Source organism: Syngnathus floridae, chromosome 2, assembly GCF_059516105.1.
Source record: "Syngnathus floridae isolate MCC-2025c chromosome 2, RoL_Sflo_1.0, whole genome shotgun sequence".
NCBI lineage: Eukaryota > Metazoa > Chordata > Actinopteri > Syngnathiformes > Syngnathidae > Syngnathus > Syngnathus floridae.
Window position 1 is genome coordinate 17,824,147 of NC_142414.1, and position 16,679 is coordinate 17,840,825.

The 16,679-nt window shown below is 40.1% G+C and overlaps 1 protein-coding gene and 1 long non-coding RNA gene across 8 annotated transcripts in view; one reads left to right on the forward strand and one right to left on the reverse strand.

Annotated features, from left to right (window-relative positions):
* plch2a (phospholipase C, eta 2a) overlaps window positions 1–16,679 on the reverse strand; it is a 74,093-nt gene that overhangs the window by 24,546 nt on the left and 32,868 nt on the right. The window contains exon 1 of one of the 7 annotated variants that reach the window (XM_088360745.1): window positions 11,574–11,941. The exons of 4 other annotated variants lie outside the window; for them this stretch is intronic. In XM_088360745.1, the coding sequence (XP_088216871.1) occupies window positions 11,574–11,616 (43 nt within the window). In that variant the 5' untranslated portion in view covers window positions 11,617–11,941. Of the gene's footprint in view, window positions 1–2,419; window positions 2,628–2,936; window positions 3,047–11,573; window positions 11,942–16,679 lie in introns of those variants that run through there. 2 more of the 7 variants (XM_088360762.1, XM_088360711.1) reach the window with 2 other exon arrangements.
* On the forward strand, window positions 1,983–3,196 carry LOC148402311 (uncharacterized). Its single transcript, XR_015854204.1, has 3 exons — window positions 1,983–2,431; window positions 2,605–2,653; window positions 2,810–3,196. It is a non-coding gene; the product is annotated as an uncharacterized LOC148402311 (long non-coding RNA).

Genomic DNA, 16,679 nt, shown 5'->3' on the forward strand with positions numbered 1-16,679 from the left:
ACAGAATGACCCACAGGGAAAAAGACAGTCAAGAGGCTAGCTCCAATTTAAAAGAAGTAAAACCTTAATTTAAGGATCACAAAGATTTTTAAAGGTTTGTGGACATAATATCTATTTGAACCATAATCTTATAAAGACTTTTAAAGTCTTTTCACATTTTAAACACCAGCCTTCTTTTTTTTCTTGTGTGGCTTCATATCCATTAGTAGTACTTTTTCCAGATTCATTAAATCATATATTATCAGTCAAAGGGTTTTTGCATTCATCATAAATGAAAGTGGCAGGTGTCTGAATCAATGAGTCATGATATTCAAGTCCACTACTTTCCTGATATTTTCCTCTCCATGTTAAAGCAGCACAGCACCCGCCGTGTCACAAGCATCAATTGTTGACTGAAACAGGTCAGGGTGGGATACGCTACTCTGAGCACGTTGAATGGTGTCAAAATGTATTAGAACTCTGGAGAAAGAGTACCACAAAAACCACAGTTGCGAGGTATAAATTGGAAAGGAATGGATTTACAAGAACGTAAAGTAGGTAGGATATGAAGGTAATTTCACCGAAATTAAATAAGGCTCCACATTGGTCAACCAAAGATCAAGCAGCATACAATTTCCTCTCTGTTATATCAATTTGTCAGATTGTTTCAATCATTCAGCCAATGCCTGAAATGACCCAATATGACAGTTTCTCATTTCGCCCCATTTGAGTTACTTTGTGGATTTCGACGTCTTTGCTCATCCACTTAACAAAGTTCCATAGAAACTGGCCAATTTTATTTATTTGACGGGCGGGGTTTGTATCACACACACACAAATATGACCTCCTTGCAGAACACAAAAGGTCTAAATTTAGACTACACAGTTAAAGCGACCCAATTCCCATTTCTTTTCTCCCATGGGGCAGTTTGTATGCCATAGCAAAGTAAGTTTAAAACAAAGTAAAACAATTCAAACAAATGGTATCTTTTTAAACTGAAAACCTCTGAACAGGAATGAGGAATTCTGAAATGAACAACACTGATTGACAACACAATTTGGTCAAGCATGACATCCAGCCAATTACTCAATATTGCTCAACAATGCGAGTAAAAACAAAATCTGACCCATACAAGAAAATAAGATATTTCCTTTTGTTCTTAGCACAACATTGTATTTCAAGCACCATCATTAATAACAGTATCAGCATTAAAAATGTCTGCAAAAGAACTATCAACTGGTATAATAACCATTTTAAAAACATGACAAAATCATGCTTTCCGATTACCAATGCATTTAATTTAGTGCAACAACTGCAACTTGTACAGGACTACGGTTAAATTTTCTCCACATAATTCCGTATGCATGTGTAGATTTTCAGTTAATTGTTTTTTTTAATAGCTGTGAGTCTGCAAATCACAATACAGTACATGATACGTGTAGCATCCATGATGTCACCAGTGTGTCTCTGGCACGTTGTCAACATTGACAGCAGCAGCAGCAGGAGTCTGAGCACCCGTTCACAAGCCAAATGCCAAATTGAATTCAGACAACACATCATCGGTGAAAAAACATAAACAAGGTCTCTGCAAAGGCTGACACTATTTTTTTTTAAACAATTAACATTGTGGTGACACATTGCAGAGTGCCACACCACACTCAAAACAGACATTTCATTAAAGATATATTTAAACATGGATTTTTGTTGCATGGAAGTACATCAAATAAAACTAATGTCTCCAAATAATAATTTTCAGAAATTGATCCACATTTCATCAGCTCGACTTAAAAGACACACTGTAGCCTGCATATTCATCCATTCTTTGCGCATAAGAGACCAAACAAATTATGACAGCCTCTCAGATGTGCTCTTATGAGACACAAATAAACACCCCCTGTAGTCAATTAAAGTCACACAAACAGAGTGATGATTCCAATGAAAATTCTGCACACAAACACACCACACTACATTCTGAACGTCATCAGGGTAGCATGATGACAGGATTCATTTAGAGCACTCGGCTCAAAGTTGTCTGGAAGTGGGACACCACCACCATTAAATCGTCTCTGTCCAATTAAGGATTCTGTCACCAGCGAGTGCTAAACACGGTTTTACCTTCCCACTGTTATCTATAATTAAAGAGAGGTCGGGACTGACCTGAAACAGTGGAATGATCTGGATCAGCAGAGCCTTTCTGGAGTGTGGAGCAAACTGCGATCCATTATGCTGTCACTTTTTGAAAACACGCTAGCCAACATTCTCCCAGTTAAATCACAACTCATTGTCCGTATTTTCATTCACGAAATTAAGCCATTAATGCACGTTTGAACGCAGTGAAGCGAATTACTTCCGCATATTGAAGGCTCATCTGAATTCATCGAGTCATAATAATGGCAAGTGTTCAAGGGGATTAAGAAAACAATTTATAGAGACAACTCACCACGACCACCAGGTTTGCCTTTTTTGCTTTTTCCAGATCGACATTTTGAAGCGCGCTTTTCAAAAAGTAGGCCAAAATGCGATTTACTGCGCAGTTTTCTGATTTTGTTCCAAGTAATGTAAATGTGAATTTTCGACGGCTTGTCGCTGTGAAACCAACGCATCATTGGGTTGATACATACACAGCCTTCCATGACGTCATGATCCTGGAGGCACAAGCACGTGCAACTCACAAGTAAGACTTATTCTCATATACACGTCCCCGGTTGTGCTCTTTCACAAATTTACTCGTTAGACAAAAACCGGTGTACGTCTTCTACAATTTACCAGCTCGTCAAGTATTCACTCTCACGTCCACACCGACATTTAATTTACTCTGTCTTCTTTTTAGCAGGACAATGGGAGGAAGAAGGGATACGAGAACATGCAAACTCCACAAGACCAGAATCTACCCTAAGACAAAAAAAAATTAAAAAAGGCTTAAACCCAGATAATTCATTTCACAGTGGTTATTTTACCTTATTTTCATTAAAGTCCTTCAGAGGCACGAGTACTTGACCATTAAAGTAGCCCAATGGACAAATATTGCCTTCAAATCTGATTGCAGTTGATGATCAATGAAAATGTCCACTGTGGGTTTGTCAGATTTTGTTACATTGATTTTCTTGCAGAAATGTGTAAGCTTCCAATGGATGTGTGCTGGCCTTGGTGCTGAACGCTTCTGAAACTAATTAAGCTAAAAAGGTCAACAATGCCCACACGTCTGGTCTAGCCACCAAACAGCATAGAAATTGATGTTCAAACATGAATAGAACTACTGTGTATGATGTTTTGAAGTCAATACGACAAAGAGTAGCTATCATAATGAATTCGAAGCACAAAAACAAATGTATTTTTAATGACAGTATTGTTTTCAAATTAAAAAAAATTCAACTGTACACTTATGTTTAAGGAAACTTTTACAGTACTAACAAGTTTTGCTTTTTCTATCAGAACTAATGCAAATGTATGGAGAGAGGAGAGGGGGTTGCAACAAACTCCCTTTCTCCCTCTCTCAGCAGCTATAAATAAAACAGCGCGGCACATTTCATGAATCTGTGGATGAACGCAGGACATATCAGGGGCAGACCAGCTCAGTCTGTGGCGATGTACTGTCCTATAATCATTTTAGGTAGCAGATTAGTAGACTAATGGATCATGTGATAAAGGTAACAATTAATCACTTTCTAATGCATGGAAAAAGGGCTTGGACAAACGATTTCCTTCTTTAGTGGTGACATCAACACTATTTCCGCTGGGGTTTTTTGAACAACCAGTGAATAACTTGTTTCCATTGTTTTGGGCACTGAATGAGCGTAACCATGTGTGCAGTCACCAAAACGTGTAAGAGTGCCAGATGGCATGGTGGCACAGAGAAGGCAGAGGCCTGCTGGTTATCTCTGCAGGGGAAATGATCCCAGCTTGTGTGTGTTAGGGAGTGTGCAGAAGATTAGCTTCTGCAGAATTTCCTAAAACTCTGATGTTTTAGGGGATGCACGGTAGGTGGCCAATTGGGGGCAGGAACAAAAGGTTCAGTTGTGTAAATTTGGTCTCAAACTTCTGTTGACACTTTGACTAAAAAAAATGAAGATTGCAGGTGTTCCATAGTATTTTGTCTAAGACCCGCCAAAATAAAATAAAATAGACACACGACAGATGGTGGCAAGCTACATGTATATTGAAAAAGCTAATCACGGATTAGACATTTAATTGTATAATATAAATCACAATTATCAACAATGATGACCTTTTCCAGATAATGGTTGTAACAAATTTGTAGTAGTTTTGTGAGTCTGAATTGTTCACATTAGACAGCAACAGTTTTCACAACTATCCATTTATTTGATACGTTGTAGCACTTGTCCTCATTAGGGCTGCTGGTGCGCTGCTGCTACTGCAGGATCCTAATCCAATTCATCAGCAACCACTGCGACCCAATAATTAGCGATGGACAGGCCCAAAATGGTTGCTGCGTCAGTATTTATGACCACAACAGCTTTATGTATGGATCTGTGTACTCCATGGCTTTGGGATATGCAAAATAGATTTCCCCCCCCACACACACTTTTAACTGATTAATTTTGCCTTACTAAAAAATACAAAGAGCAGGAGGTCCATAATCATGATGTTTGTGAAATGTCTCCATTTAACATTTTTGACAGACAATTTTAATGTATATTTGATTCTCCTCAACAACCATCACCATATTGCTTCAGACCCACAAACCTTGTCATATTCAAATCAAATCCTGTCTGTGATGAAACGAGAAAACAAGATTCAATAACACCCAATTAAAGCTGTTAAAGACTAATTAAAGCTGTTCTCCCAAACACTGAATAAATCATTGTGTGAGTTGAAAGGCAGTTGCCATGATAATTGGAACCGCTGTGATTCTGTCCTCAATTGGATAAGCATTTAAACAGAGAATGATGCATTTGAAGTTTTGCTGTTTGTTTTATATACATACTATATATATTTCTCTTATAAAAATTAGGTGCAACTTTAACAAGTTGTTTAATAAGAAACAATATTTAGAGATGTCACTCTGACGTCAAGTCGTAAAGTTGGTGAAATTTGATTGAGAACGTACTGAAAGTCATCTGTGAAAATAATGAAATACCTTGAAAGCTGAACACAACTGCAACGACAAGGTCACTACAATTATGTTTGGCATATCTTATTTGACACGCACATTAGTAACCTTGTTGCAAAGTCAACAGGCTGTCGCTTGAGAGAGGAAAGCTGCGAAGTGGAAGGCCACCGAGACGTGTGAGGAACGGGAACAGTCGGCCATGTGTGAGCAGGAAACGCGCGGGCGTCCCTCTGCTCTGATAGTTTTCATTCACACATACGACTAATTGCGTGCCGTGGCAAATTCTATTGACCCACGCATCAATCATTTTACAACTCTTTGCAAGCCAACGTTGCTTCCTTCGTTTTGCTGTCCCTGCAGGCACATCTCTGATGACAAAAAGAACGTTTTGACATTAGCTCCCATGTAGAGGCCTTGTGATGACTGCACATGGAAGACAGGGAAGTGAAAATGTTTCCTTTAATCAAAATCAAAATGAGTAAAAGAACCATTTGGCATTTCTTTGGTCCTTTGACATTTCAACCACGCTCTCTTATATACAGCAGCGTACATGAGTCTTTGCATTTGAGCATGAACAGAAGTAAAATGATCTTTGTTTCTATTTCTTTTCTTGCCTGGTCAATGTGTTCCTCAGTTTTACAAATTTGGTTGTCTTTTGCTTTTTATTGTTTTTAATTTTGCTGAGTCTGGATTTGGCATCTTCACACGTTTCTTGCCATAAGGACAGAATATGACAACAAACGCCTACTCGTACACCACAACTTCTGTCGAGAAAAGAAACCCATGAGTTAAATTAGGGAAAATAACTTTAGACATTGATCAAGCCCAACCAACACAGCTTTTCTTACTCGTAAACAAACCAACAAACAATAACATGCGAACCAATAACAAAGCCACGTGAAAACTCTAAATGCTGTAAGGCTCTTCGGTTTAATTCCACTCACAGAATTTAGCAAGCTCAAGATTTTAAGATGTATTCCTCCACAATGGAAATGATCAAGACAGTTTGTTTTACATTTTCAAGTACCACCACTATAGTAATGAGCAAGTCTTTACCTGATCCAGAGCTGTTTGCCATCATGACCTCCTTCAAGTTTTCACATTTTAAAAAACTCCAAGTGAGCCCGTTGTTTGCTTTTGGTATAAGCAAAACTCAGCCTCAGTCGATGAGGATCGAGTCTCTTATTGTACTATAGATGATACCCTCCGTTTGCTGGTATTTGTTTCAGCGCTTGAGGTCTTCAAACATGTCGCATGGTCAACCAGTGCATTCCTGTCACAAAGCTGCTAATGAAAAACCGGCATGTCCCAAGGCTTACAGAGCTACGGCTTCCAGGTATTGCGACATATTCAGCAAGGTGTGAAAAACCCTTCTCACCTTGAACTCTTTCATTTAAAGCCCAAATATTTTCCCCCCACTTATTCTTGATGTCCACTTGGCCAAGTTCTTTGTTGAACCTACTCAAAATATTAGCTGTAGGTCCATGAAAGCAAGGCAGCGAAAAACCATAGCGAGATGTGCAGACGGCAAATAAATCCAGTGAAAGTCTGTCAAGAGTGTGAAGAGTACTTGAATTCAAAATCTGGATAAATCGTGTTTCCCCCACATTCCAAAAAACATGCATATTTCATTGACAACTTGGTGTGTAAATGAGTGTAAATATGACCAGTTCAGGGTCAAGTTCAGGTCAGCTTGGATAGACCTCAGTTCACCATTGACCCGAAAGAAGATGAGGAGTACAGAAAATAGATAGATGGAATAATAATGACGTGCCTGCCAAGGACGCTCAAATGGAACACCAATGAATATGCAATGCAGCAAATGTACTTGGTTGGTTGCATGAATATCCTCTGATGAAAAATAGTCGGCCAGACCACAAAATAATAACGCATTCCAACATTTCAATGTGGGACCTCGAATGTCAGTGTCAGTAATTTCAACCTGAGGTCGAAAGGTGGTGCCATGATGAATTAATCAGTAGATCGTACTAAAAATACATTATTTTCATCACTTGATAAAAATGCCAATTACTGAATACAATTTCATCATAACCAATGAAGGACAATGTTGTGGAGCATGTAGATCGCAACGTGTGTCAGAATCAGAGCGTTGGCTTTCAGATCTTGTCTCAGGCCTTTCTGTGTGTAGTCAGCAAGTTCTTCCTGTGGTAGCGTGGGTTTTTGCAGGGTATGCCAGCTTCCTCCCACATTCTAAAGGCATGCATGCAGGTTAATTCACCTACAGTAACGCTCAATTGCCATTACAGTAGGTGTGCATGTGAACGGTATTAACTTTCAGAGGTGGACTTCATTAGTCATCAATGATTGATGACGATTTATAAGAACATAAGAAAATCAAACCTACGCTAGGAACAATTTAATAAAGTAGCTTATTGATTTTGGCATTTGATAACATTTGATGAATATATTTGAGTTAGGTTAGTGCCACGTTGCTTTGGTGTCAGTTGTTTTGATAATATAATGTGGTTGCACAAGTCTCCACACCCTGATAAAGTGAGAGGTGGCTATGTTCAGAATTAATAAATACTTGTACCGTATTTTCCACACTATAAGGCGCACTGGATTATAAGGCGCACCTTCAATGAATGGCCCATTTTAAAACTTTGTCCATATATAAAGCGCACCGGATTATAAGGCATACCTTCAATGAATGGCCCATTTTAAAACTTTGTCCATATATAAGATTTGGCCCGCGGGCTGGACTTTGGACACGCCTGCTGTGGTGGCTCAATATTGGTCCATATATAAAGCGCACCTGATTATAAGGCGCACTGTCTGCTTTTGGGAAAATTGGAGGTTTTTAGGTGCACCTTAAAGTGTGGAAAATACGGTAAATAGAAGTCAGCACACACTTTCTACCATTAAACTACACCATCCCTTATCAACAATAGGCGGCATTTGAATGTTTTTACCTGCAACTAGTGGTCAACTTATTACACAGGTGAGACAGCAGCTGCAGGCACAAACCATTGCCAACATCTATTAAAAGTCGGGGTCGGCTATTGATTCATACACCATTAGCTCCACACTAGACACCTCCATTTCATACAATACCCTTTGAAAAAAAAAAAAAAAAAAAAACTTGACTGTATTGATGCCCTGTGGGAAATCATTCACTGTCTACAACATTTTTTATATTTTCTGACCGCACAGATATTTCAGAGATGCCATAAAACATTCATTTTAAAAGATCATTTGGAAAGCATTTCATGTTTTGATGCAGATAAATCACATGAAGGCAAAAAAGAACAAGGAAAGAAACATTTTAGGTAAAAAAATAAAAATTGTCTCCCTCTCCAAGAAAATAAGTCTTACATTCAAATTGCAACTGAGGTACCTTTGGAACCTCCTGGGTGACACATTATATTTCACACACACTAATTTACATATGTGGATTTTATACTTTCCATATTGTACAATTAAATACTCAGAAATGCTTTTTTGCTTTCTCCACCACTGCAGCAGTTTTCTCCAAAAGTGGCAGAACATCCCTATGACGCATATTCACTCATCATCAATTAGCTTTAGAACTCATCATCCACCGTATGAGTCTTATTAAACTGAAGCTGTGGAAATACAAGTGGAGACACAAACTGTGACTGAAGAATGCTATGAAACCATTCCTTTAACAGCAGCCATATTCCACTTTGTCCATCATTAGTGTGTTGATGTCTTCTCCGTGGTCTTCATGACACCGTGCTCCTGTTGCAATTTGCATCATACTATGGCATCAGCAACCTGCTAATATGGAAGGCAGGTGGCAAATTCCACAGACGGACCCTATAGATGATCAATAATTCTCTGGGCGAGTTGTTCAATGGCCCATGGAGGGATTTCTCATAAAATCAGACGTGTGAGGTTAATGCTACCAGCATTCTATGGTGTAATGGCACAGGTCCATTTGCTATGATACGAGTCTATGTGACATTCTCAATTATAGTACATCAGTCCCCTATTATTCTTCCTTTCTAAAATAAAGGATGTTTTTGAGATGTCAGAGAAATCCTTTAAAATTACAGCACCAATATGTTAAACTCCCTGTAAAGGAAAAATACAGATGTTTTGCCCATGATATTGGTCAGGTTATGAGTCGTGTTCCTCCAAAGAGTAGCATTCACGGCAAGATCATTCCCAAGGTATTGTGTATACAGTGATCCCTCGCTACTTCGCGTTTCGTTTATCGCGGCTTCACTACATCGCGGATTTTTTTTTCCAAATTAAAAAAACATTTAAAAATCAAAATTAAACTTTTAAATTGAGGAAACATGTGTCTAACCTAGAAACAAATCCATGATTTCACATTGCATGGTCTCTAACAAGCTGAAAACATCCTGACCTCATAAATACTGTTCTACTCAGTTACAAAACTTGAGCCAAAATCAGATGTTGTTTGTTTTGTCACCAACCCATACTGTGGAAGTCATGTCCTCTTCGGGATTGCCTCTGTTGCTCGCAAGCCTACAAGCCTGTGCCACCTTGGTTTCCAACCTGGTTGCTTGTAAATTCAGTGTTCCGCTTTATTCGTGCCTCCGAGATGTTTTTGTGTGCATGTCTATCCTCTGAACTGTGACAAATTGGTCTACAGCTACACAGTATCACAGCTGGGAGCAGTGTGCACAAAACAACCCAGAGATCTACAGGAAACCCTCTGAGCCTCAACATATTCATTTCATAGCCACAATACAACCCCGAGTGTTTTGCAGGCTGTTAAATTCTGGCTGTTTCCACAGCCAAGGAAAAACGAGCATGTTGTCTAACATATAATAAAAATAATATATATTTTTTTAAAAATCACTAAAAATCCCCCAGAAACCCCATAAACTGGTAAATCCGGTTCATGGGACACAAACAGCCTAGAGACTGAACCAAAAATATTGTATCACTCACTGCCGTCTGATAGAGGTTTTATTTTGAAAAAGAAGTGCATCCACCTCCGCTTCTGTACGCGTTAAACCACTGGTCACAGTCGTGATATGATAACAAAAAAAGTATGCCAAGAAGCTAGCAAGATGTCTAATGATCAGACCGCTGTGGCTATGTGGTTGAGATCATTGCCTGCCGCCGTGGGGACGCCGGTTCAAAACCGTCCACCTCCAACATCCCCAGGCACATAGCTGTGGTGTCTTTGAGTATGAGATCAATACCTTGAGTTTAGTTGAAGTGCTCCCCTGGTGCATAATAATAGCCCCTTGCTTCAGTGTGTGTTTGTTGTGCGCACTACTACAATGGGTCAAAAGCAGAGGTTAAATTTCATGTATGTGTGTGTGTAGATGACAAATAAAAGAAACAAGGGCAGGGTTTCGTGACTAATTACCACCACTACATTCAGTATAGTGATAAATTATATATATTTAATGACCCAATTAGTGTTTAGTTGTTTCTTTGCCGCCTTATACAAATAGTGCTTTACATTAAATTGTCCCTTGGTCCAAAAAAAAAAAAAAAAAACCCAACAGTTTGGCGACAAAAGATCTAATCTAAAAATCAATCCAGTACCAACTTTCAACCCTTGTATCGATAACATTACAGAATATTAGGATCTTGAAAGTGACTGGCTTTGAGCATCATAAAAGGAACATATGCAGTAAATTGCATTAGAATTAGATACATGCCAATGAAAATGAATGACAAGCACTCCATTCTATTTATAGTACAAAAATCAAATAAATAAATAAATAAAGCTGACATTCTACTTCTTAGTTTGATCCAAATCACAGTGCTTTCAAATAAGAACACCATTTTTCACAACTTAGCCTGATGTGCTGTCGACATTATGCACAACCGTCAGCAGGAAACACATGAACCGGGTGAACTGGGTGGATTAACTTCATCTGGGAAGGATCACTGAAACGGCTGTAATCCTGCACACCTCCAAGGAACAGTAGTGTAGGCATTAGACTTTCATTGTATAGATTTGTGAAAGTGTGATTATGGAGCCCCGCTTGCTCGCTGAAGCTGCTCTGCTCCTGAGAGCCAACACTAATGACTTGCTCTATGGTTACTGGGGCTTGTGGGAACGCTGGAAAGCACAGAGGAAGGAGGTGGGGGGTGGCAGCTGCGCTAAATCCTAACGGGGGAGTTGTCAAGAATGGATGACTTGATTTTGACTCATTTTTACTACATGTGTTTGAAGGTCTTCTTCACCTGCTGCAATTGACAGTCAAAAAGGGACTCTGCAAAAAGGCTTTTTATTAGCACTCTGACTCCACCCCCAGGTGGCTCCTAAAATGCTGCTGGGTTGTTGAGTCAACAAACTGCCCTCAAAAGAGCCACTAAGTACCAAACAGTGTGAGAAATCTCAACAGAATATGACCACCCCGAGATCACCAAGTGTTGCCGTGAGCCGATTTAGCACACGACAGAAGCCAAATTCCCAAGTGAACATAAAGGAACAAGTTAAAGTCGATTGTACTTTCCCATCACTCACAAGTTGGACGAGCACAAGAAGCTGGGCCACTTCATGCAAGGCAAGTGCCAATTGCGAGCTGCTTGCTTGTCTTACCTTGCTCACGGCTGAGGCTGCGAACGTTGCCAGAACCGTCCATTGTTGCATTCCCCCAGTTAGACGGAGCTCCATGTGATGCGAAACAGGGCTGGTGGAGCTGGCTTCACCCTATCTACCATGTGGAGGGCTGCTGGCACTGGGTGTCATTATCCAGGGTGTGATTGGAAGATGTTTTGGAGAGAACTCACTTGCCCTCACGTCTTTCTACGCTATCTTTCGCTCAGAGTCTTTCTTCTCTTCTTGCATGCTGTCTGGGTGGATGTAAGCCCATCCTCCTTTTCTCTATGAGCTACAGCCAAGATAATAATGTGGTCTCACACTTCTTCCTCTACAGTACAGAGTGGATGGTGTGTGAGTGCATGTACGTGGGGAGGGTTTGCCCGAAGAGCTTTCGGCGCCCGCTGAATACAGTCAACCACTCACAGCTCTTGTAGCCAAGGGGAATGCGCTCGGTTCAACGGCGATCACCTGGGAGAGCGAGCGCTATTAGATGGACAAGGGAGGGAGGGAAAAGTGAGGAAGGAGGAGCAGGAGTAAGCAGGGGAGGAAATGGACCGAAATGCATCTGCTGAGATGAAAGGGAGGAGAAGGATGCGAGAGGCGCAAAGGGAGCCAAGGTGGCCGTGATTTGCAAGTAGGGGAGAGCAGCAGTGTGTGGCACACATGTTTTATTCAGCATGGAGAGATGCTGAGGGATAGGAGCAGCCAAGCGTGGATGGGTTGGTCCCAGCAGTTGGCCAAAGGGAGACACAAAATAGGAGAGTGGAGGGGGGAGGTTTTGGACTCTGCTTCTGGAAGCAGCTCACCGTGTCACAAAAGCTTGAAGATGCGTACAAAGTTTCAGCCAGGACTATGCAGAAAAAAAAGTGTGCAAAAAAATATATTTTAAAGGTATATCTGTCCACATGATGATATTGCAGCCTCCTTTGTCACGCATTCTGCTCACTCCTCCATTTCTCAGTCTAGTGAGAGACGAGGATGAACGTTTACGCATGCCAAAAAGAATCAAAGCAGCCACTGTTGTTAACTCTTTCAAGATAATAAATAATACAAGCGTCCCCATAAAGCCTGAGTAGGATATTCTCTGCTTGTCTGGTATTTTTCAAAGACTGTCTCAAAACATATCGAGGAAAATATTGTGTTTAAAAAATATTTATGAGATTGTGTGGACAAGAAAACCTGAGATACTTGAACTCCTCAACCGGAATCTCCCAATCTCTTTTGAGAATCAGAGCTTTTGTTTCAGAAGTGCTGTTTCATGGAAATGCATTTTGCATGTCCTGTGAAGAACTGCATGTGTCTAAAATGGGTTGTCCATCAATTTGTTGGTTACAAAAGGACAATAATATGCCTTGCCCCTTGTGCTCTAATAGGATGAGGCAATTACGATGGCAATTATAACTCCGATATGGTCTGCGGTGTGATAATACTTTTTGAATTTCTCAAAATGCTCCTGAATAAACACATAGAATCACATCATGCCTCTCTCCAAGAGCGATGATGAAAGGTGGGCCGTATGAATGCATCATTGAACTAATGCCTGCATTAGCGGTCAGTGATGCCTTTAACCTGAAACGATTATCATTCCAAACCTCTGACCCGGGGCTTTCGTTATTAAATGCAGAGCGACTGAGCATTGCGAGCTCATTTATGAAGGCAGTCAATTATCTTTGTAGAGTTGGCGGGTTGGAAAGAAAGCTATTTAAAGTTCTGCTACATCACCAGCAAATACAATTTACAATATATTCAGCAACTTTCAACTAATGCATGAATAATACACCTTGTGAATTGTCTCACCTCATGTATGTTTCATGAGGCAGAAACACGGATTTTCAAATGCCCCTGCACCAAGGGAGATGCAGCAAAACCTGCGCTAGCTAGCACCAAAAGTCACACTTCATTTATTTGACAGTGTCTTCTCTGTATGTTGGCGTGCGATGCCGCATGCTGCTTGAATGAACTTTGGGGACTTTACATGTCCGCTGAGTCACAATACCAGCAGGACCCGTTTCACATGACATTTGTGACACAGCAAGCGGTTACCTCAGATCAAATGTGCCATGCATGGCTGTGTGCAGTGTGGTCAGTGGAGATGATCCTTTTTCTAATAAACGCATAATTGGAAGCAAGAGAGCAAAGCGTGAACCTCCCACTAGCAAACAAGCTAATCGGTATACGATCCAGGATAAGACCGTGGCTGCTTTAACCACTGGCCATTGGCATCAACCAGGAAGTGCAAGTGAAAAAAAAAAAAGAAGATGCAGGTCTTACTGAAAAGAAATGAAGGGCAAAGCGAAAGCCAAAAACCAAATAAATGGACAATGAAGAGGTAATAAAACGGGAAATGTATTTGTAGTAAAATATACATGACCAGACATTCTGAGCAAATGTGGAGACAAGTGGTATAGAAAATGGATGGATGGATGGATGGATGGATGGATGGATGGATGGATGGATGGATGGATGGATGGATGGATGGATGGATGGATGGATGGATGGATGGATGGATGGATGGATGGATGATAATAATAATAATGATAATAACTCTTCCTGTTTTGATGTCATTGTTGTTCTAAGCAAGCTATTAAGATACTTTTTATTCCTTTGGAAGGCACATTTTTTTAAGTTACTGCCAGTGAAAGTAAGCAGCATATTGACTGATTGACTCACAGAGGAAGGCCGTGCTTTGGTGTTGAGAACAATAACATCCCACATCAACAAGAGATACAGAAACAGGATGCTTGCACTCAAACATCTAATTAGATTTTACATACGGTCTATTGAAAAAGAAAAAAAAAACTTTCAAAATATTTTATCTGGATTTTTGCTAAGATATTTGTAAAGATATATACTTTTATTTTTTCCATAGACAGTTCTGGAATTCGGGTCACAGTATTTTACTGAGGAAATACTGTAAAGCTCAAGAAGGCATACATGCGTGGTCTCTGTGTGGTCCAGTTTAGTGGGCACGGCACACAAACACAACATCCTACGATATGTCAGCCACCTATTTGTTACGCTGCTCATGCATATGTGTCAGAGCGCCAAAATTAGCTGACTTTAGAGACGTAAAGAGGCGGTCACAGAGCTCAGTGAATCCCTGCTGGAATTAGCTGAAACATCATCCCACCTTTTTAGGATTAGTGGAGGCAAGTACAGTATATCACACTGATGAAACTGGATCAGGAGAAACTGATCCTCAAAGAGGAGAATCAGAAACAGTACTAATGTGCAGAATTTCCTGGATTAAAATTTCTCTCTAAGAGTATTTTGGTAGTGGTCAGTGTTGAAACGCTCATAATAGTTGATTATGTCAATGTAAATTTTTTACTGCTACACAGTAAATTGAATCTCAATCGGGATCATGATTTCAGCTCTGACAAACAAATTAACCTTTGGTGATAATTACATTTAAAATGGAAGCTGCTGCACATCTAATTAAACTCTTACTCAGCCAGTAGTTAGCAAACCACCAGGAGGCGAAGGCATGGTTAAGGTTTTTATCAACCTGCCTAAATAACAAGCCAGTAGACTCTGCAGTGGGAGTCTAAAGTCACTGTGGACTGATGAGAGTGAGATATGAAGAGAGAAAGAAAGTGCAGTACGCTGCATAGCCAATTTCTTCTGTCACAGATTTACTATTTAAACACCACATTAGCAATAAAAACTGATAAATTTGGCACCGGGATAAATGTGTTTTATTGCTTTTGACACGTCGTCATTATATCATAATTACTGTGTATAGGGCACGCGTGTCGGGGGTTGCAGAAAATGTCCAATAGTACGCACAATATAAAGCACTTACGTATATGTACTTGTAGTACTGTTTATCATCACATCAGCTTTTATGACATGACTTGAAAAAAATCAACACTTTGGAAAAACACTAATGGAAACGAAATATTGATTTTTTTTTTTTCATTTACAGTCTGTGCCATTCAACCATCTTGTCATGCTCATGTGAATCTATTTGGAAAATCACCCGCCAATCCTGATGGAATGTGACCACAAGCCTCAGGTATCGTGTGTGTGTGTGTGTGTGTGTGTGCGTGTGTGCGCACGCAGCGATTGAGGTCTGATAACTGGCTGATAGGCAAAACTGTCAAATACAATTCATGGGGCCATAAAGATGTCAGCTGTATACACTTTGTAATATATGTAATGTGTTTGGACAGCTACGTATGTGCAGGGTACACAATGTGTACTACACATTCCAGGCATTCATTGTACTGTACTTTTAAAGCACATGGTGGCTGCCAACATGAACAAATATATTATTTTCAGGCTCATCGTAGTCATTGTATCCCGGGCAAAATGCTGTTAAAGGCAACTTCAAAGAATTGTTTGTTTGAATTGCCCGCACAGAATGTAGATTTTAGGTGTGATATAATTATGATTATTTCTGGTAGTCTAGAACACAGGTGTCAAACTCAAGGCCTGGGAGACAGACACGGCCCGCCACATCATTTTATGTGGCCCGCGAAGACAAATTGTGCATCAAATTTGTGTGTCATTACTAGAATTGCAAATTGTCTTTACTCGTCTGAATTGAAAACGAGTTATTTGTCAGTTTGTTTTGTTACTGTATGTAATATGAGGTGCTCATACGTTTATTTGGGTTGACAGTCATAGTGGCCCTCCGAAAGAAGCTATGACTACAATGGAGCCCGCGAAAAAAATGAGTTTGACACCCCTGGTCTAGAAGGTCAATATGTACAAGAACTGTAGGTAAATTCAACATCACTGTAAATGTAGTCGAAAGTCCAACAGATTTTTAAATTCCATCAGATCCTCTTCTAACTTATTGTGAACAGTGCGTATTCCTTATCTTCATAGCGTTGTTAGTCTTTTTTGTGTGTATGGTGAGACAGGAAGGAATTGAAATTTTAGCAACTACCTGCATGTGGCCAAACCCCGAGCGCACTCGTGGATCATGATTATGCACTCATGATGAAATAGAATTTAAAAACATCTTTAGTAGTTGAGGGGGTGGCTGATGATTAGCTCCCCGTGTTTATTGCCACCACTACTCATGCGAGGAAGGAGGCGCAGTGATCGTACAACAGACATCAACATGCCTTTGTGGGAGAAAATGACACTTTG